At 36.5% G+C, this 22,576-nt stretch overlaps 1 protein-coding gene across 4 annotated transcripts in view; it reads left to right on the top strand.

The window, feature by feature from the left end:
* RNF130 (ring finger protein 130) overlaps window positions 1–22,576 on the top strand; it is a 126,061-nt gene that overhangs the window by 10,881 nt on the left and 92,604 nt on the right. For all 4 annotated transcript variants that reach the window (XM_079144199.1, XM_079144200.1, XM_079144198.1 and 1 more), the window contains exon 2: window positions 22,346–22,540. In XM_079144199.1, the coding sequence (XP_079000325.1) occupies window positions 22,346–22,540 (195 nt within the window). The remainder of the gene's footprint in view (window positions 1–22,345; window positions 22,541–22,576) is intronic.

Raw genomic sequence — 22,576 nt, 5'->3', positions numbered from 1 at the left:
CCAGTCTGATATCCTTTCAGTTCTTAGGGCTTCTGTGTTTTCTTTCTAACTGGCATTCTATTCACCTCTGTCCCCCTGCCCTCAGTGTTTACTGTATTAGTGGAGTTTTACAGTTCTTGGTTATGTATAATTGCCATTTAAAGGGACAGATGGAGACACAGGAGAGGAATTATAGGCCCTTAGAACTTAATGGCCATCAGTGATCGACAAATCTAGCCTCCCATCTAAGGCTTCATCATTGCTAAAAGATAAATGTACAACTAAGCTTGAACAAATGCAGTGACAGAAACCTGCCATATTCATCTCTGGAAAACTTGAATGTTAGAATGTCTTTATAACCCAAAAAGAAAAAATTGATTTGCTTATTTGTAGATAATTGTTAATTTCTTTGTCTTACTCAAGTGTTTTAACATTTAGGCTTCATATCCCTGTTTCTGGTCAACATTTTTAGGAATGTGATATCTTAAACCTCAATGCATTTGTCTATTAGTATTCAGGGTATTGTGGATTACTATGATCTGAGTGTTGGTGTTCCCCCAAAGTTAGTGTGTTGAAACTTAACCCCCAGTGTGATAACATCAAGAAGCAGGGCTAGTTGTGGTAGTACATATCTGTAATCCCAGCTACTCAGAGGCTGAGGCAGGAGAATCACAAGTTTGAGGCTAGCTAGGAGACTCAGCAAGACACTGTCTTAAAAAAAATTTTTTTAGGGGTAAAAGGTGTAACTCAGTGGTAGAACACTTGCCTAACACATGCAAAACCCCATGTTCAATTCCCACTATCACCAAAAAAAAAAAAAAAAAAAAAAAAATACGGGCCTTTAGGAAGTGATTAAGTAATGAAGGTAGAGCCCTCACTAGTGGGATTAGTACCCTTATAAAAGAGATAAAAGAGGCCATAGGGAGTGTTTGCCCTTTTCTACCATGTGCGAACATGGAGGAAGCATCATCATTGAAGCGGAGCCAGCCTATACCATATTCCAAATCTACTGGTGCTTTGGTCTTGGGTAGCCTGTCTTCTAGAACTGAGAGCAATAAATTTATGCTGCTTATAAATTATTCCATCTAAGGTATTTTAATATAGTAGCCAGTATGGACCGAGAAATAGGTTCAGTAGTGTTTTGTAAAAATGCATATCCACCTAGAACTTCAGATCGCAACCTTATTTGGAAATAGGGTGTTTGCAGATGTCATTAGTTAAAGATCAAAATGACATCATGCTAGTTTAGAATGAGCCCTAAATCCAGTGACTAGATAGTCTCATGAGAAGTGAATATAGAGGCACACGAAAAAGACGACCATAGGAAGAAGGAGGTAGACAGATTGGAGTGATTTCTGCCACACGATCAGGGAGAGCTAAGGATTGTCAGCAACCATCAGAAACCAGGAGATAGACTTGACACTGTGTCTCCCTCAGAAAAGGAATCATCCTTACCAACACCTCGATCTCAGACTCCTGGCTTTTAGAGCTGTGAGACAATAAATTTCTGTTGCTTTAACCTATTATTACCAATGTCCTATGTATAGGATACCTATAAAAACTTAAATTGAGCATTTTTATAGGTATCCTATAAAATTTTATAGTTTTAGCCAGGCGCAATGACTGACTACCAGTGACTCAGGAAGCAGAGGCAGGAAGATCACAAATTTGAGGCCAGCCTGTGCAACTTAGCAAGACTGTCTCAAAATAAAATAAAAACAATTGCAGACAGCTCAGTGGTAAAGCACTCTTGGGTTTGATCCCCAGTACCTAAGTAAATAAATAATAAAAAGGTATTTGTTTTATAGGTATCATATATGTAGGATGATGGGACATAATGGGTTAAACCAGCAAGTTGGTGATTATTTTGTTATGACAGCCACAGGAATCAAATGAAATATGATAAAAAGGAAAGCTCAGAGTTCAACACAATATTGCAGGGTTTGGTTTTGCCAGTATAGAACAGAACAGAACTCTTTCCATCTTCCTGGACAACTGCCTAAAGTCATACAAGTTATTTTGGTAATGCTGATTACTGACTCATACTGAACTTACTTCTGAACCTTTTTCCACAGATCTGCTCCAAAGCCATGTAATTTTATCTTCAGTGGACTCAGCCTATTCTTTTAGCCTGTTAAGAGATTATTTGAAGCATGAATTGTCATCTAGTCTTTAATAGTCTTGTATCACTAGTGAATGTCATGAATCCCTTTTAGGATTTTGATGAAATTGGTGGACCTTTCTGGAGAAAAACACATGTTTATATAGATATACATAAAACTTGTCATAAGGTTTAGGAGTTTCAGTTCTCTCTAGAAGCTCCAAATGGTCCTCAGACCCAGAGTTAAGAATCTTCTGTTCTAAGTTATTGATAAAAGTGCTGAAAAGTGTGAGTGAACAAATGTTTGTCATGTGTTGCTAAAAACCTAGGGTGGTTGACATAAATCAGTACTCTTGGGTGGGGGACATTTCACAGAATTTCCTTATTTATTAACTTTGCTTTTAGCATGTATTTCTTTGTCTTATGATATCTTAAAAGGCATAATCAAAGGCTTTGGTGGAAAAAACATAAAGGTATGTTATTTACTCTATTTCTAATTGACTAGACCAGTAACTATAGCAAAGAAGGAAAAGAAGTGAGTCATTCATGGCTTAGCCATAATGTATTAGTTTCCTATTGCCACTGTAGTAAATGAGGTGGCTTAAAAAAAAAAAATTTAATTTTTTTAAAGTTCTAGAGGTCAGAAGTTTGAAATGGGTCTCAGGGTAGAAATCAAGATAGTGGCAAGATATGCATTACTTCAAGAGGTTGTTTCTAGGGAGAATCTATTTACTTGCCTTTTATAGCTTGTAAAGTTACCATCCATTCCTTGTCACATGGACCCTTTCCCTATCTTTAAATCTCTCTCTGACTTTCTCTTCAGCATTTAAAAGACCCACCCATCTATAAGTCTAAGGTCTTCTCTACCTCATAAGGTCAGCTATTTATCAACCTTACTTTCTTCTGCAACCTTAATTCCCCCTTGCCATTTAACCTAATGTATTTACAGGTCCTGGGGCTAGGATGTGGACATCTTTGGAGAAGACATGTCTCCTACATATAGTGAACCTGGACTCACACTCTGTGGTTACAGCTTTCTCTTCATAATGTCTACAGATTATTTCTTTAATAACATTTCTGAAATTTTGCTAAGGAACCAGTACCCTAACTGGTTCATTGTTGGCACAGTTCACCTTTATCATTTTGTAAATATTGGAGTGCTGTTTATACAGGTTAGCTTCTGTGATTCCTTAAATCACTGTCAGTCATTCAGTTCCTCATTTGCATGTTGTCACCAGACTAAATTCATCTGGATCAGAAATTTTAAATCCACTCTGATACGTGAATACTAACCCATAACAAGGGAGGAGAGGGAGAGGATGTATAGAAGTTCATTGGATTAGACAAAGGGGAATGAAGGGAAGGGAGAGAGGATGAGAATAGGAAAGACAGTAGAATGAATCAGACATGACTTTTCTATGCTCACATACGAATACACGACCAGTATAACTACACATCATGTTCAACCACAAGTATGGAATCAAAATTTACCATTTTAACCATTTTCAAGTGTACAGTTCAGTAGTACTAAGTACATTCACACGGTCATGTTACCAATTTCCAGAACCCTTTTTATCTTGTAAACTGAAACTGTATACCTCTTAAACAGCAATTCTTTACTTCCTCTCTCCAGCCCTATTAACTATCTTCTTTCCTTTTCCCTCCCTCCCTCCTTCCCTCCCTCCCTCCCTTCCTTCCTTCCTTCCTTTCTTCCAGTTCAGTGGTAGATCAAACCCAGGTCTTCTCATGCTAGGCAAGTGCTCCACTGCTAAGCTATATCCCTAGCCCTCTACTTTCTGTAAGTTTGATTACTCCATGAACCTCATGTAAATGAAATTGTACAGTATTTGACGTTTTTCGACTGGTTGGTTTATCTCATTTAGCATAATGTTCTCAGATTAATTCATGTTGTACCATGTGTCAGAGTATTAAAGGGTTTTAAACTGGGGAATGAGATGAGATTATTTTTAAATTAATATTTTTACTAGCTGTAATATGTACCAAATCTGTGGTTTGATGAATTACCATAGTGAACATACTGATATGATCATAAACCTGAACTGGAAATGTAGGGAATTGCTAGCTCCATAATTCCCTCTGTCTCTCCTTCCAGTCTCTACTCCTTGCTCCTCCCTCCAAAGTAAATATTGTCCTAACTTTGAACACCAGAGATTATGCCTGTTTTTAAACTGTATTTATAAAATTATCTTTATTCACAACACTTGACACCAAATATGTTGGTTTTCCACACCAAATATTTCTCTAGTTCTTCTCTGACACTAACTGGATGACCTGTAATTTGACTTTTGACACAAACTGCCTGGAGTCAGTATAGACCCCATAGGTTAAGGGCTTGATCCCACAAAATCTCCCCACTTCACATGTAAATTGCACGTAGTAGGTTCTAGGATACTCACATGACTATCTGTCTTGGCTACAATTTGGAAGGTTCCCACAGTGACCTCCTTGTATTACATAATTTTCTCCAGTGGCTCATAAAACTCAGGAATGCACTTTACTTATTATTCTGTTTATTATAGGTACAAGTAAATAGCTAGATGAAAAAGTATGTAGGATGAGGTCTGAAAGGGTCCTGAGCTCAGAAGCTTCTGTTACTGTGGAGGTAAAGATTGGGTTCACCCTTCTGCCATGTTGATGTGTTAGACAACCTGAAGTTCTCTGAACCTTGTTATTTAGGCTTTCAGTGGAGGCTTCATTACAAAGCCGTGCTTGATTAAATCTTTGGCCATTGGTTATTAACTCAGTTGCCAGCACCTTTCCCTCCCCAGAAGTTGGTGGGTTAGTGGGGTCAACTAAAAGTTCCAAACCCTACCCCACCCTCACCCCCTTTTTTTTTAACCAGGGATTGAACCCAGGCGTGATGAACCACTGAGCCACATCCTGGCCCTTTTTTATATTTTATTTAGAGACACAGTCTCACTGAGTTGCTTAGGGCCTTGCTAAGTTGCTGAGGCTACCTTTGAACTCATGATCCTCCTGCCTCAGCCTCCCAAGCTGCTGGGATTACAGGTGTGTGCCACCGCACCTAGCTATTCCAACTCTTTGGTGACATGGTTGGTTCTTCCGGTAACCAGCCCCCAGACTCTAAGAGTCATATGATTTGTACAAACCGTAGTAAGATTGGGCTTTTTATGAAGAACAAGGTGTTCATCTCACCTCTGTTACTTAGGAAATTACAGGGGTTTTAGGAACTACCAGAACTATTGGTGAAGATCAAATATATTTCCTGTTATATTGCAATTTACTTGGGAATCATGGTATACATTTTTTGCATTTTGTGACTAGTTTCATATTAGTGAGATAAATTCATGTTATTACACGTAGCAATAGGTTAGTGATCCGTGCTATGAAAATATCATAGTTTTCCATTCTGTTGTTGAACGACATGTCTTGCCTGCTTTTAGGTGGTTATAAATAATGCAGTCAGGGGCTAGGGATGTAGGTCAGTGGTAGTGCTTGTGCTTAGCATGAGCGAATCCTTGTGTTCAATCCCCAACAACCCCCCCAGAAGAAGTACAATCATAAATGTTGTACATATCTTTTAGTACACATGTACACATTTTATTAGATATAAGCTGTTGGGGCAGAAAAGTATGATATCTTTTCCTCATCCTTCATAAGGGCCAAGGCCCACACTCACGTAACAAAAGACTGGTTAACAAGAGAAAAACATAACAAATTTATTTGTTACAGTCTTTTTATTTTTTGCCACTGTGACCAAAAGACCTGACAAGAACAATTTTTTTAAATATATTTTTTTGATGTTGATAAACCTTTATTTTATTCATTTGATTTATGTGATGCTGAAAATTGAACCTAGTGCCTCAGTCATGCTAGGCAAGCACTCTACCACTGATCCACAATCCCAGCCCCTGGCAAAAACAATTTTAGAGGAGGAAAAATGTATTTGGCTCGTGGTTTCAGAGGCCTTTCTTTCCACAGCAAACTCCTTTACTCTGGGCCCAAGGTAAGGCATGGCTGAGGAAAGTAGCTGGGGACTGGACAACTTTCTTACATGATCTTCACATGAGCTTTTGGGGGACACCTCATATCTAAACCATAACATTAATCCAAGTTTTAGGTGACATGGGAACCTTCAGAAATTAAGGCTCAAAGACCCAGGGAAAACATTTTGTTTTTACACTTAGGTTTGGGGAACACTGGACAGCTGTGTGGAAATGGGATTAAACAAAGACCGTGCTCTAATGGCAGTGGTTATAGGTGGAGGTGGAAACCCAGCGAGGCCTGCCTGTTCAGATTATTTTGGTTTCTCTGGACAAAATTCCTTTCTCCCAGGTAGGATCCCTCTTGGAATGAGGGTCTTAAAGGGTGAAAGGAGAGTGAACTTTTTTAGATTTTATGACTTGCTTCGGGAGAGGGGCTTAGTTTCTCCGACTGCCTTGGAGAAGAGGAATTTTGGTTTCTGTGAATTGCTTAATTAAGGAGAGAATGATGGACTGGAAGAGGAGAGGAGGTCAGAGACCTTCAAAGGCCCTTTCAGTGTCCTTCAGTTTAAAGTACTGAGCATGCCAGGATTATAATGTTTTGAGTTCCAGCAATGCTTAGAAGTGGAATGACCATCTCTTTCAGTCTTCTTTCAAGACAGTTAATCTTTCCTCCAAAAATATTGTTCCTCTTCTAGCGTTTGCTATTTCAGTTAACAGTACCTCCTCTATCCAGTGTATTTTGGTGGAAATTCAGGCATCTCCCTCTTTATACCCCCATCCCATGTCTAATTAATAACCAGGACCTGTTGATTCAAACTCCTAAATATCTCTAAATTGTGTCCAGTTCTTTCCACATCTATGGCAATCATCTTTGGTCTCTTAACTTAGACTGTGGTGCCCAACTGGTTTCCATGTCAAGTATTGCTCTCCTCTAACCCATTCTCTGTAGTAATAGGACACAATCCTTTTTTTTTTTTTTTTTTTTACTGTGCATGAACGTATATCCCCAATATGTGCACCATTCTTACAAATGTTATATACACACACGAATTTGTGTGTGTGTGTGTGTGTGTGTGTAAGCTAGTATCTTAAGACCCACACATAGGTTAATAATGATAGCTGGAAAAAAATCTACATTTCTAATGGCTTCATGTTAATTTCTAGCTCTTTTGGCTTTCTTTTCCAAATTTGATCTTAAAACAAATGATGGTATCTAAGGAATACCTGGAATAGAACTAGTGTCAACTCCGCCAGTTTCTTTTTGCTTTTATTTTGCAGGAATTTTTTAAAGGCATTTGTCAGTTTAGTGAGGGGCATTTTAGTTAAAAATAGGAATATATGCCATTTTGCATTATACTGAAAACAAACATGAGTGAAGGAGTTGCTGCCATCCTCTTTACATTTGTGGGATCCCACTCTTCATTTAGAGCACCAACCATCTGAGAAGCATCCATTGTTAATATATAATTAAATATTAGTAAAGTTAATTTCTTATAATCAGCATAGTGATTTTTTAAAAAAACTCAAATAAAAGATCAGTACACCAAAACCAAAACGTTGATTGTACATCCTTATGCCAAAATGAATTAGAAAATAAATTTTTTTTAAAACGCCACTTAAAGTAGTATTGATACTATAAACTACAAAGTATTTTAGTATGAAATTAAAGAAGATCCATGTGTGAAGCTGCACACCTGTAATCCCAGCTACACATTCAAGACCAATCTGGGAAACTCAGTGAGACTGTGTCTCAAAAGTAAAAAGTTTAGGAAAGGGTAAATTTTTGTAAAGAGCTGGGGGTATAGCTGAGTGGTAGAGCGCCTCTGGGTTAAATACCCAGTACACCACCCCCCCAAGAAAAAAGAAAAAAATTGGAGAATATCTAGATAAATGGAGACACTTTGCATGTTCATAAATCCAAAGACTTTATTGTTAAGATGGCAGTACTCTCCAGATTGACCAACATATTCAAACAACTGTATGAAAATACCAGTTGGTTTTGTTTTTTTTTCCCAGAAATCAACAAACAGGTCCTAAAATTCACCTGGAAGAACAAAGGGGCCCAAAACAGTAAAAAAAAAAAAAAAAATCATGAAAAAAAGAATACAATTTGAGAATGCACATTCCTGGTTTTAGAACTTACTATAAGACATGGTGCTGGTGTAGAAATACATATCAAAGAGATAGATTGACCCTTAGGTTTATGGTCAGTTGATTTTTGACAAAGGTGCAAAGGCAGTAAATTGGGGAAAAGAACAGTCTTTTCAACCAAGGGTGCTGTGATGACTAGATATAAAGAAGACTGGGATAGTCAAGAAGAATGAAGATACCAAAAAAATGTGTATTTTCCCAAAAGTTACATTTTCATCTGTATTTAACACTGCTGAGAAGGATGGTATGCCCAGGGTTGGAAGGAATCTTTGCATTTAGTGGTATAAAGCAAAATGACTAGGAATTTTAAAGAAAACAACCATGTCATTTTGTTTGCAAATCTCAGGGCAAAGCTATGTCAATCATCTTAATAGGAAAGAAAATGAGAGATTACTTGAAGAAAACAACATGAATACACAAGATATAAATTGCAGTTTGACTGAGAGAAGAGGTAAGAGAAATAAGAGAAACCTATCCTGTTTGTGACTTTTACAGCCTCTCTATCCTTTTTCAGTGTCCTTTAGCCTTGCTGTAATCTGTTCAGTTCTCAGGTTGTTCTCTTTGATAAAGAAGAACAAAAAAGTTTTGAAAAATGTTTGCATCCATTATTTAGCTATCCCTGAACAGTAAATTGTTTCTTTCTCATTCTTGCTCAGAATATATTGGAAAAGAAAGAAAGAAAGAACTTTTTGAAAGGAGTTGAGAAAAGCTTTTTTGCTTCTTTCTGTCATTATCAACAACCTTCAGCTCTTCCTGAGTTATTTAATTTTTAAAAAAATTTTTATAAATCTGTGCTATTGAGGTAGGATAAAAGGAAAAAAGATGGGTAGAATGGAGACCAAAAGGGAAGGGAAAAGACTAACTGTAAATCTAAAAGACACATGATCACACTTATTCCCCAGACCTAGTTTTTCCTCCATGCCTGTTATTCCCAAATTTCTGAAGGCTACTATAAATTCTCTCATCTATGAAAATTTATCTCATTTTGATTAAAGCTTAAATATACCATAGCCTACCCAACGTATTTTCAGATTAGATAAAGCAAAGGGAGATGTATTTTAAGAAACATATAATATAGGTACATTCTAAGTGTCTAGATAGAAGACACTGTGTCATCCTGAAGATTCTGAAAGAAGACCAGACCACCATAAATGTCTTGTGATCCTTGATCAAAGAATTGAGTTCAGGCTGATGCCATTCTTTTGCCGGCCCCTCACAAAAATTCCTTTAAAAGAAGAGCCCAGGGGTCAGACATCCCAGCAGTTTGGGAGGCTGAGGCAGGAGGATCATGAGCCAGCCTCAGCAATTTAGCAATGCCCTAAGCAATTTAGGGAGACCCTGTCTCTAAATAAAATATGAAAAAGGGTTGAGGAAAATGGCTCACTGGTTAAGTGTCCTTGGGTTCAATCCCTGGTACAAAAAAAAGAAGAAGAAGAGCCCAGGGTCTTGGGGTATATAGCTCAGTGATAGAACACTTGCCTAGTGTGTGTGAGGTCCTAAATTCAATCCCTAGAACCACCAAAAAAAAAAAAAAATTCTTTTCTGAAAGAAAAGCCCAAAAGCACTGTGACAACTAGAGATAGCCCACAAATGTGTATCTTCACCTTTCACTTTCTAATAAAGCTCTTCCTCTTTGCTAAAGCCTGTTGCATCCTTTAATTATTTTCTGCAACCTGTCAAGAGCCTTGAAGACCCAAGTAGCAGGCTCCTGTGCCTCTAGAGACTCCTCCTTGAACCCCCTTATAGTGACACTATCAACCTACATTTGCCCTGATGGCTTTTGCATGAGTATTTTTCTGTTTTTTCTGCCCAACCTCTTTGAAGTTTAGTTTATGTTGTGTGTCTCTTGCAGGTTTCTGCATGCAGTATCTCATTTTCTTTCTCATCAAGATAATTTGTAATTACCCTGCTTTCTTTTCTTTGCCCTGGATTTTACAGACTCTAAATACGTTGCTTTTATTTCCAAGTCACTAGATACTTCTCACTCTGGGTCTACGTTATGTTCAGGTTAGCAGTTCACCTAGGTATCCCTAGCCATTATCCTGTGGGAGATTAAATGAATGATAAAACAAATGAGGAACTTGTTAGTCTTCCTGCATTTAGATGGGTGATATCTCTACAGTCCTATAAATATGGAAACCTTGTTAATAGATATGGAATCCATATTAGTACTCTGTTTTGTCTATTTGTTTTGTGACCTGTTAAGGACTTTCATATTATTACTTGATTTGGCCAATTGGCCTTGATGTATTTTCCCTTCAAAGTCTTAGTTCCCTTATCTCTCATACATATTCTTGAATGCTTCTATTTACTTGAGTTTCCTTGAAAGACATATTACCTTGACATAAAATATCTTCTTTTTTTCCTCTCTGAATAGTAGTTGCAGAGGTAAAATTATACTTTCCATCATTATAGATCAATGTTGAAACCTGCCTCCATGAGTCTTGTTGGTTTTGTATATTTAAAGTAAACTTTTATGTTTTTTCCGTTTTTTCCTAGTGCTTATATTTAGTGGTATATGGACCTCTCAGATTATGAAAACTAAATCAGTTTTCATTTTTCTTATGTGAATAATCTCTTCCAGCCCCCCACTTCATCCCACTCCATTTTCTTTTCATAGAGACTGATTTTCATGATTTTTTTTTAAACCCCAGGTCCCCTTATCTACCTCCTTTCTTAGCAGTTTTGCTTAAAGTCCTTTCATCACTGGTCATTCAACCTCTGGACAAGTTATCTCTTCCTTATTAGAGTGAATTACATCTTCCATTGTGTTTTAAATCATGATCCAGGTAGCCTAGTCTTTGTCAATACTGTAATTAGGTCAGTGTAATTAGTACTGGAAATGTTAGTACTACAAGAAATGAGTGAATTATGCCCTTCAATTGATGAATAGATAAACTGTGGTGTATATATATATATACACCTATAATATATATAATAAATATATTACTGAATAATATATATACACACACACACACACACACACAATGGAATATTACTCAGCCATAAAAAATAATAAAATTATGGCATTTGCAGGCAAATGGATGAAATTGGAGAATATCATGCTAAGTGAAGTAAGCCAATCTCAAAAAACCAAAGGACGAATGATCTCGCTGATAAGCGGATGACAACACATAATGGGGGGTGGGAGGGGGGCAAGAATGGAGGAAGGAGGGACTGTATAGAAGGATAAAAAGGGGGGGGAAATTAACAGAATGAATCAAAAACTATTACCCTAGGTAAATGTATGATTATACAAATAGTATGCCTCTACTTCATGTACAAAGAGAGAAACAAGATGTATCCCATTTGTTTACAATAAAAATGAATTTAAAAAAAAGAGTGAATTAATAATGCCTTCAGATAATGCTCTAGATTTTTTGTTTTGTTTTAATCATGAAATTGGTGTCTCTGTGTTGCCCAAAACTGGCTTGGAACTTCTGGTCTCTAGTGATCCTATTTCCTCAGCATCCGAAGTTGCTTGAACTACAGACATCCCATCCTGTCTGGCTTGCTCTGGATTCTTGCTAATATCCTTGTATCTCTATTTGTATCAGTGTTGAGTTACATTCAGTAGCTTTACTTCGTCATGGTGACAGCCAAAAAAACCCAAATACTGTACTGACTGAGCTGGGTCTTCTTCATCATAGGCAACTTCCATGTTTTACAACAGGGATTTCAGCCTTGTGTGTTTAGGTAGATGATAATGTTTTTGGTCAGAAACTAAAGACAGGAAGGAGGTCTTATTTGAGGAGAAGATAGTAAGTTTGAAGTACCTAGTATTTATGGAGAGAGATCTAGCCAGCAGTTGAATATTAAATACTGTAACTCATGTGAGGGAGATTAAGTTTTAGATATCTTTATGTAGGTGGTAATTTAAGTCTTGAGAGTAGATATTTGCCTACTGAGCAAAGAGGGCCTCAAGGGAACCTTGATAAATACGTCCAGGTAAGGAACTAGCAGTGGAAAATGAGAATAATCAGAGAGGTGGGAGGAAAACACGATGAATAGTATTAAAACAAAGCCTCAAAAACTTTTACTGAATAATGAAGCCCTTTTGTAGAATGGGGAGTGATGTGGATTAAATAATTAACTGAATTTGGTACTACGATACCAAATTTTATGAGCACTCATCTATAATTTTCACTTACTTTCATGTATAACATTTCTCACACATGAAGTATTTGTTGAAATAGAAATTATTTCTGAACGTGACGTTTCATGTAAAGTGATTTGTATCAGCCATCATTTTAAAGTACTCTTACAGTGCTTTTTATTATGTCATGGAGAACATCCAACAGATATATTTGCGTTCTAAGGATGTGAAAAATAATCAAAATCCATTTGAGATGTACAGTAACTAAGTATAGAAGACAAACAGTAATGGATAGCTATTGACAATTAAACTTGCTGACAGTTCAGCTATGAATGAGTCGTCTTGCGATGTTGATTGATGTATCTATCACTCTAGGGGTACAAAATATATTTGTTGCCTTCTTAACATACACAAAAGGGTAATAATTTGTATAAGATTTTGTTCCCTTACAACGCGACCAAAGAAGTAAAAATTGCCAGTTACCTTTGGAGAAAAATAAACACCTTTTACTTTTTAAAATAATATACTGAAAAGTAAAAAGTGGATAGAGTAAAATTTGAGCACCTACATAGTCATAATCTTTCTTGAATCTGGAGGATAGTGAAATAAAAACTTTGAAATGCTGAAGGAAAATTAGGAATCCATAAATTTTTACTTAACCTGTCATGTAAGAAGGAGGACTAGCCAGGCACAGTGGCACATGCCTATAAATCTAGTGGCTCAGAAGGCTGAGGCAGGAGGATTGAGAGTTCAAAGCCAGTCTCAACAAAAGCACATTGCTAAGCAACTCAGTGAGACCCTGTCTTTAAATAAAATATAAAATAGGGCTGGGGATGTGGCCCAGTGGTTCATCCTTGCTACCCCACACCCCCCCAAAAAGTGAAGACTAAAGAAACGTGTTTTCAAATGTAAAAATGGAAGTTTACGCTAACAAACCCTCATTGAAAGGATTTCTAAAGGATATAAAATAATAAGGAGACTGAACACGGAAGGAAAAGGTGAGACGTGAGAAGGATGGTGATGGTTTATAATGTGTGTCAACTTATTTGGATCCTGGGAGCCAACATATTTGGCCAAACAGTATTCTGAACATTTCTTCAAGAACTTTCTGGATGAGATTGACATTTGAGTTGGTAGACCAAGTAAAACATGTTGCCCTCTGGAAAGTGAGCCTCATGAACTTTGTTGCACACTGGAATATAACAAAAAGGTGACCCTCCCCCTAGTAAGAGAATTCCTCTTGCCTGCCTGCCTTCAAACTGGGACACAAGACTTTTTCCTGCCTTAAGTCTGAAACATCACTTTTTCCAGAATCTCCAGCTTGCCCACTCACCCTGCAGATCTTGGGACTTGACCACCTTCATAATTGTGTAAACCAGTTCCTTATAATAAATCTTTATATTTCTATATAAGGGAGAGTGGCCCTGCTAACACTTTGATTTTGAGCTTTTGACCTTCAGAACTGAGAATAAATTTCTGTTTTTTAAACCACTAAGTTTTGTACTTTGTTATGACAACCTATGAAACTAGTAAGGATTTTTTTTAAGTCAGGTTATTCAAGAGGAGAATAGCATTGCTAATCATATATAGACCCTTTATCAGGGATACATATTAACATTTTAAGGGTAACTACTGGAAAATAGAACTTTGAATATATAGATGGAGGAAGAGGGGGAATAAAGAAATTTTGATCAGTGCATTCAAAGACAGGAAAGAAGGGAAGTTCAGAGGGATGGCAGTAGTGTTGTCAGGGTTATGGTTCCTTTGACTCCATTTGCAGTTTATCTTCAGTTTCATCCTGGAATTGTCCCTCTTTGTCATAGGATGCGTACCCACAACAATTTGAATCACATGTTTTCTTATTCATATCCAGTGGGAAACAGAAAAAGTAAGTTTTTCATTTCTCTGTGGCTCATCATAGGTCATCTTGTCTACCTCCTCTTGTCACCTGGATCTGGTGTTCAAATAGATGTCACATAAAACATATGACAAGCTCAGATAGATGTCACATAAAACTCTGGAAGTGATCCAGAGCTCTCTGAATTAAATAAGCTTTCTGGTTTGGTTTTCTTTTTTAAAATAAGCAGTTGCTGGTAGGCAGCTCAGAGTCTACTTCAAACCTCATTCTGATTCTACAGCCCTGTCTGAAAGTGGGACAGAATAACCAACAGATAATTTTGACATAGAATGATTTGCTGTATTGTGCCTACAGAGACTTCCTTTCATGCCTCCTTCCCTGGAACTCAGTGGAAACATTAGAGAATTCTTTTAATTTATCAAGGTCAAGACTAGAGTTTTTGTTTGGAAAAGAAGGGAATGGATCCCTTTCCTTGTGTATAATTTCCAATATTCTCCCAATTCTTAGGCTGTTGACCTGATTTAGCTATATATTTTGAATACTGTAGATTCATATAAATAAAAGAATGAAAAATAGTTTTCAGAAAAAAAGGCTTCTTGACATGAGATATTAGTAAAAACATCATTGTTTTGGTAAGGAAAAAAAAAAAGGTTCCATTAGTGCAATGAGAATTACTGCTCTGGAGACTCACTCCTAGTTCTACATCAGGAAAGTCAGAGTACTCAGGAAAATTCCCATTTAAGGGTCAATTGGAAAGAGAAGAGGTGGTAAAGACAGCTGTAGCAAAGAAGGGCTAAGAAGGAGGTAGTTATATCTTGCAGTCTAAGAGAGGAGAGTGCACAGTTGGGACAGATGTTGCTGAGAAATCAGTTTGGAGGACAAAGGGTTGGAATCACCAACATGGAAACTATTTTGAGTCAGAACAGTTTTAGTGAAGTGGTTAGATGCAGAAAGATTAAAATTGAAATGTGAGGAGAAATGAGTACTTAGTGAGGAGATGGGAATAGCAGATACTGATGGCTTTTGAAAAGGATGGCAATAAAGGAGAATCTTTCTGAATTACCTATTGTTTTCTTTATTTTTTAGATGGGAAAGATCTGTAAGTTTAAAACAGGAAAAAAAAGCAGAATTGATTATTAATATAAGGTTGTTGAGAAATCAAGAAGGAATAGGCTCTCCAGATCATTTTTACCATCCATTATGATAAAAAAAAAAAAAAAATCCTACCAGAAAAGAAAAAATGTAACAAGTGTAATGAGGGGTGAGGGGAGAAAGAAGGAAGGGGATTAAAAAAAAATTAGAGGAATAAAGTACAGGCACTGGATAATGACATTTCAATGATGTACTGCATGTAACACAGTAGTCCCATAAGATTATATCACTTAGTGATGTTGTAGCCTTTTTAGTTCTCTAATTACAGGCTATATTGTTTTGTGAGGATATTTCTACCAACACGGTTCTCAGAACATATCTCCGTTAAGTGACACAGGAGGACTACAGGTATGATGTTAGGAGAAAACTGATTTGTAAATTCACAAAAAAATAAGAGAAAAGGAAGAGTAAAACATTTTCAACAAAACTAAACATCCAATGAAGATAAGTAATAAAGAAAAGATGTTACATTTAAGTGGAAGTGTAGAAATAGTAAGAGAATAAGTTACATCTATAAAAATGAATTAAAGATTGAAAGGTAGACACAAATCTAGCAACCAAACACTAAAATTTAAATTTAAATCAGAAAGAAACAATGAATTGTATTTTTTTCCTTTGAATTATAAAATTAGAATCTAGCAAAAGGAAAATGAGGAAAGACAAGGTAGAAGCAAGAAATCTAAAGATTAAAGAGGGAATAATTTATTTCAAGAATAGGAAAGCGAATAACCAGAATATATCTGATGATGGAAACATCTAAATCTGGAGAAACAATTTAGTCTTATTTTTATTTTTAAACTGTTTTGTTAGAAACAACCAATAGAATATTACACCAGTTAGAACATTACCACATGAAACAGATCTTTGACACAAGACCTTTTTTTTAATGTCAGTTTTTGCTTAATTTCCCTCAGTCACTCCTCCTTTTCTGTTTTCAAGTATGTAAAACATCCACTATGTGCCAGACATATTGGAAGAGATTCTGTATCTCACATTCTAGAAGGAAAGATTCAGAAATAAACAGCCAGTACTAATACATTATGATAAATGCCAAGACGGATGCAATCTCGGTGCCATGGCAACTTGAAAAAGCACCCAAGTTAGTCTTGGTAGGCAGGAATAGCAAACTGGAGAAGACATTTAAAGGGAATCCTGAAGTTCTGAAGGTTGTCAGCAAAGAAACAGTAGAACTGGCATTTCAGGAGAAGGAAACAAGCCATATAGGCTCTGGGAGCAAAAGGCTTATTTGGGCAGCTATACAATGTGCCTAAAGTAAAGAGGACAACCTGTCTTGACTATCATTGCATTAAAATGCTTTCCTAGGTTTTTGCTTCTGTGTGGTCATCCCCCCTACCTCACCCTACCCCCTTGAGAGATTTACAGCCTGGAGCAGATTGATGATTTTCAAGGCTAGGAAAGAAACAATTAACCCACGTTTGACTACTACTACTTGGGATAGTTGCATTTTTAAGAGATGAAGTTTTATAAAAATCAGAGAGTTTCAGACATTAGTGGGGAAGAGACTTTGTTCATTCATACATACATACATACATACATAAAAATCTTTTAAATTTTTACATTTTCCTCTTTTCAGAATATTCTTCTCCTTTTTCTGGTATAGATAAGATCTTTTTCTCAGATCTTGATCGTTGTAAATTTGTATAGTGTTGCAGCTTCCGCGTATCATCCTATTTGATACTCACAAGAACTCAAGGGAAGAACTTAATCTTTGTTCTGTGTTCTTATATTAGTGATTTCTGTACCTGCTATTCTTTCAGAGTAATTTTCAAGATTCCCACTAAACTTTTACCATTACGCCATTCACTTCATCTTCTAAATTTCTAAGCACATTTTTTTGTTGTTGTTGTTGTTCTAATTAGTCATACATGACAGTAGAATGCATTTTGACCTATCATACATAAATGAAATATAACTTCTCATTCTTCTGGTTATACATGATGTAGAGTTACTCCAGTTGTGTAAGCATATATGCACATACTAAGCACTTTTTGCACTTTCTGCTGTATTGTTGATATTTCTGTGCTAGTCTTAACACCCCAATAATTTTAGAGATTCTCTGAGATTTAAGACCCAGGTGTTTGTTCCATTGTACTTCTCTTTGATACTTAGTATGTTGCTAAGTAAGTTAAAATATTCATTGAGATGAAGAGCCCATAATTGTTTGATTCTTATCAAGTAAATAAACGTCTTATTAATTTTTTTTTAAATTTTTTATTTTTTTAATTGTAAACAAATGGGATACATGTTGTTTCTCTGTTTGTACATGGCATAAAGGCATACCATTTGTGTAATCATAAATTTACATAGAACAATGTTGTTTGATTCATTCTGTTATTTTTTCCCTTCCCCCCACCCCTCCCACCCCTCTTTTCCCTCTATACAGTACTTCCTTCCTCCATACTTGCCCCCCTCCCTAACCCTAACTCTAACCCTAACACTAACCCTTCCCTCCCCGCATTATGTGTCATCCTCCACTTATTAGCGATATCATTCGTCCTTTGGCTTTTTTGAGATTGGCTTATCTCACTTAGCATGATATTCTCCAATTTCATCCATTTGCCTGCAAATGCCATAATTATATCATTCTTTATGGCTGAGTAATATTCCATTGTATATATATACCACAGTTTCTTTATCCACTCATCAATTGAAGGGCATCTAGGTTGGTTCCACAGTCTGGCTATTGTGAATTGAGCAGCTATGAACATTGATGTGGCTGTATCTCTGTAGTATGCTGATTTTAAGTCCTTTGGGTATAGGCTAAGGAGTGGGATAGCTGGGTCAAATGGAGGGTCCATTCCAAGTTTTCTAAGGAATCTCCACACTGCTTTCCAGAGTGGCTGCACTAATTTGCAGCCCCACCAGCAATGTATGAGTGTACCTTTCTCCCCACATCCTCGCCAACACCTGTTGTTGCTTGTATTCTTAATAATCGCCATTCTAATTGGGGTAAGATGGAATCTTAGGGTGGTTTTGATTTGCATTTCTCTTATTACTAGAGATGTTGAACATTTTTCCATATGTTTGTTGATTGCTTGTAGATCTTCTGTGAAGTGTCTATTCATTTCCTTAGCCCATTTGTCGACTGGATTATTTGAATTCTTGGAGTAGAGTTTTTTGAGTTCTTTATAGATACTGGAGATTAGTGCTCTATCTGAAGAATGATTGGCAAAGAAATTCTCCCACTCTGTAGGCTCTTTCTTCACATTGCTGATAGTTTCCTTTGCTGAGAGAAAGCTTTTTAGTTTGAATCTATCCCAGTTATTGATTCTTGCTTTTATTTCTTGTGCTATGGGAGTCCTGTTGAGGAAGTCTGGTCCTAAGCCGACATGTTGAAGATCTGGACCTACTTTTTCTTCTATAATCTGCAGGGTCTCTGGTCTGATTCCGAGGTCCTTAATCCATTTTGAGTTTAGTTAATTTTGGATTCAACAGGAAAGGCCATAAATAAAAACATTTTTTAGTTGTATAATATGATATCTAGTATTACCTGTAGTTTCAAATTTTCATTATAACTAGAAGTTTTTCTCCGCCCTGTAAGTAAAGAAGTTAGAGGTAGCATCCACTAATGAAATATAAAGAAAATGAAAAATGATTCTGAATTTGAGCAGAATTACCATTGACAAATTTTAATGGTCATAATTGCATATATCTTTTAAGTTTTAATGTCTTCACTTAATAAATTGCCTCAAGTATAAACTGGTATTAAATTTTAAAGTAGTGTCACTAATCACTGTGGCCAATACTCTTGGCTCTTGTTTTAGAGCCGTTAATATTATTTCATTGTTCATATTATTTTTTAATTATGGGAAGGGATAACTCGATGAGTGTAGTATGGTAATACGTGGTCATAATAGCCCCTCGTTTTCTTCTCCTGAATAATAATTAGTTCATGGAATAGGAGCTTGCTTAGTTGATTCTTGCTTCTTATTGCCCATTATATTTTTTTCTGTTAGAAACATTTTCAAAACCTTTTCTGGATGATGATTTGGATGAATTTTGGGGAATGGGAACATTCATTTGCTCATAGTCTGTCATTGGAATTTGTTTTGATTGTACAGTTGTTCGTGGAATCTGTCCTTGGTGAGTAGAGATTCCTTTAGGACATTTTAAAGTTCTCTTCAGTAGGTTTGATGTATTTTGCTTGGTGGTTGCACCCCTTGCTGTGTCTTTTCTGTTTGAGAATCTTAGGGATATTACTGGCCTGCTGTTCTTCTCAGTGGACTGTGATACTGTCAGAAGGAAAGGGGAAGAAGAGACTTAGGGGCAGAGGGACATGAGATACAAAGCTACTGGAGAGTTGTGGGGGAATTTCACATACTTTGGTGTAGAAAATCCCCAAGGCACCAAACTGCATCATGAGGCCAACTCAGGATGGATAGCAGTAAAAAGAAAGGGAATTTACTTTATTATTTATTTGTTATTTTATTTTTGTGGTACTGGGGATTGAATCCAGGCCTACGTACGGCTAGGTGAGCACTGTACCACTGAACTACATCCCCAACTCTTTAAAAATTTTTCGAGATAGTTTCACTAAGTTACCCGTGTTGACCCTGAATTTGTAATCCTCCTGCCCCAGCCTCCTGAGTAGTTGTAATTACAGGTTTGCCATCACACCCAATGGGAATTTTTTTTTCTTTTTAAAGTACTCAAGACTAAAGGAATTTATTACAAACTTTTTCATATACACAACTCTGTAAGATAAGAATATGTCAGTCTTAGCTGGGCACAGTGGCACACGTCTATAATCCTAGCGATTTGGGAGGCTGAGGCAAGAAGATTGCAAGTTTGAGACCAGCCTCAGCAACTTAGCAAGATCCTAAGCAACTTAGTGAGACCCTGTCTCAAAATAAAAAATAAAAAAGGCTGGGGATGTGGCTCAAGTGTTAAGCACACCTGGATTTAATCCCTGGTACCCCACCCATCCCCCCCCAAAAAAAAAAGAAAGAATGAATATCTCAGTCTTTGTAAGTAAGTAAAAATTAAAGATAAGAGAATTTAGGTAATCTGTCACAATTGTTGGCCTAGTTGATCTAGAATTTGGACCTCAAGTTTTGCTGATTTCATAAGTATGTATTTTCCTCTTTACTACTTTATATATGCATTTGAAACCACAGAGGAAGGATAAGTCACAGAAAAGCAAATGAGTTTCACAGAAGACAAACATACACACCTCTTTAGGTTTGCTTGATTCTACATTTTATGCTGTTTATGCAGCAGTATATATGTTTTGAAAAATAAATACTTGAAACTAGTTCTTTGATTGCTCTGTGTTTGGATACAGTATTGGACATTTTCAAGACATTGGGGTTACCATAACACATGATATAAATGCTTGTATTTTAAAACAGTATAAATTATCTATAAAGCAGAAAATCACTATAAGTAAACAATCTGCTCCATAATTTTAAAGTTTCACAATGTAATAACTGTCTCCCTCTCTCCACCTGCCTCCAGTGTTGGGGTCTTTGCACATACTAGGCAAATGCTTTACAACTCAGCTGTACCCCATCATTCCCTCCATTTAATTTGATTAAGAAAGGGTTAATGTTCTGGAGTGCAGATGTTGTGACAGTATCAATCACCACAAATTTTTAAAACATTCATCTCCCATTTACTGCATATTCAGAGACTTTTTGGTAGCAAATGTGCTCTCAGTGATATCCCTGTCCATGATAATTACAAGAAAATTTGGGGAAAGATGTTTAAGTGGAAATGATAGATGTGATTTTTCTATAAAGTTAGTGACATATCTACATTTTACAGTAAGTACTATAAACACCTAGTTTGTTTTGCTAAGCAGTGTGCTTCCAGTTGTGTGGGAAGCAAACATTTCCCCACTGGTATAATCTTTTTATATACTATAATTATACTTTGTTATTAATTAATGCTTGATATTTTTAATAATTTATTTGCTTCTGATTTTTACCTTTTGTGTTAGTATGCTGTGTTTCCTCTCTTCCTCCCCAGTACACATAGGACTGGCAGTGACTGACTGTAGGAGGATGGCCACTGCATATTGCTTGGCCTTCTACAGCTTACGTTTGGTGGCCTCTTTCTCTTTCTGAATTGCCTTTCTCTTTAATTTTAACCTGTTCTGAATGTGAAAATGGGAGATGGGAAGAACAGTCAGGGGCTTCTTTTTAAGATTTGCAGAGACCACCAAAGCTGTGAAGGCCATATGTGTGTAATAAAAATTCGAAGAGTTTGGTCTGACAAAATCTAATACACTTAGGGATAGTTGAAACAAACTATCTCCAAAAATCTAGACACATGACCTTATAATGGTAGTCCCTAGGAATGGTGTTGGTGTTTGTTCTGTTAGATGGATGCAGTATATGATCTTAATGTGGACTTACGGAGTAATTTCTACCAATTATAAATTAGAGGAGGAGTATATTTATTCTACTTACATGTCATTTTAAGTACTTAAATTTCTCAATAGAGGCCCAAACTGAACTTTTCCTAATTTCCTTTGACATTTATTAAGAAGTATATTCAGACATGTTTGGATTTCAGTAAGACTGCTTTATAACTAAATGGAAGGTGACTTTGACTTTTCCATTTATCCCAATCAAAATTAATCTCCTGTTTCCTTATGGTAGTGGTATGTGTGGAGAGACTAGTAAGTGTAAGTAAATGGACAGAAAGTCAAGTTTAGAGTGTCACCTGGGTTTCTGAGGTTTTCTTTTGTGTTTTTCCTTTCTTCTTCTCTTACCAACTAACCCTGGATATTGCCAGTCTCTTTTATTTTTGTCAATCTGTAATGTTAAAAAGTTCTCATTGTCTTTATTTGCAGTACAGGTAACATTTTAATGAACATCTCTGTCCCAATTCAAACACCAATTCAGATTCATCGCATTGTCCTTAGTGGATATATTCATAGCTCTGCTGGCAGAGAGTTACCTGAAGTACTGAAGATATATATCCTTTTCAAAGAACAGTTGAACATTTTGATAAAGACTTAATTAATTTTATTTTATTTTTAATGTGTATGTGTGTTTTTTCCTTTTGCCTAGTTGCTGATCATCTGGGCTGTGATCCACAAACAAGGTTCTTTGTTCCTCCTAATATCAAGCAGTGGATTGCCTTGCTACAAAGGGGAAATTGCACATTTAAAGAGAAAATATCACGGGCTGCTTTCCACAATGCAGTTGCTGTAGTCATCTACAATAATAAATCCAAAGAGGAGCCAGTTACCATGACTCATCCAGGTAAACAAAAGGGGGCTTCTAGATTTTGTTTTTCTT

The sequence above is a fragment of the Sciurus vulgaris genome, assembly GCF_902686455.1.
Source record: "Sciurus vulgaris genome assembly, chromosome: 6".
Classification (NCBI taxonomy): Eukaryota; Metazoa; Chordata; class Mammalia; order Rodentia; family Sciuridae; genus Sciurus; species Sciurus vulgaris.
The sequence above is the reverse complement of the archived record's forward strand: the minus strand, read 5'-3'. Positions and strand labels throughout refer to the sequence as shown.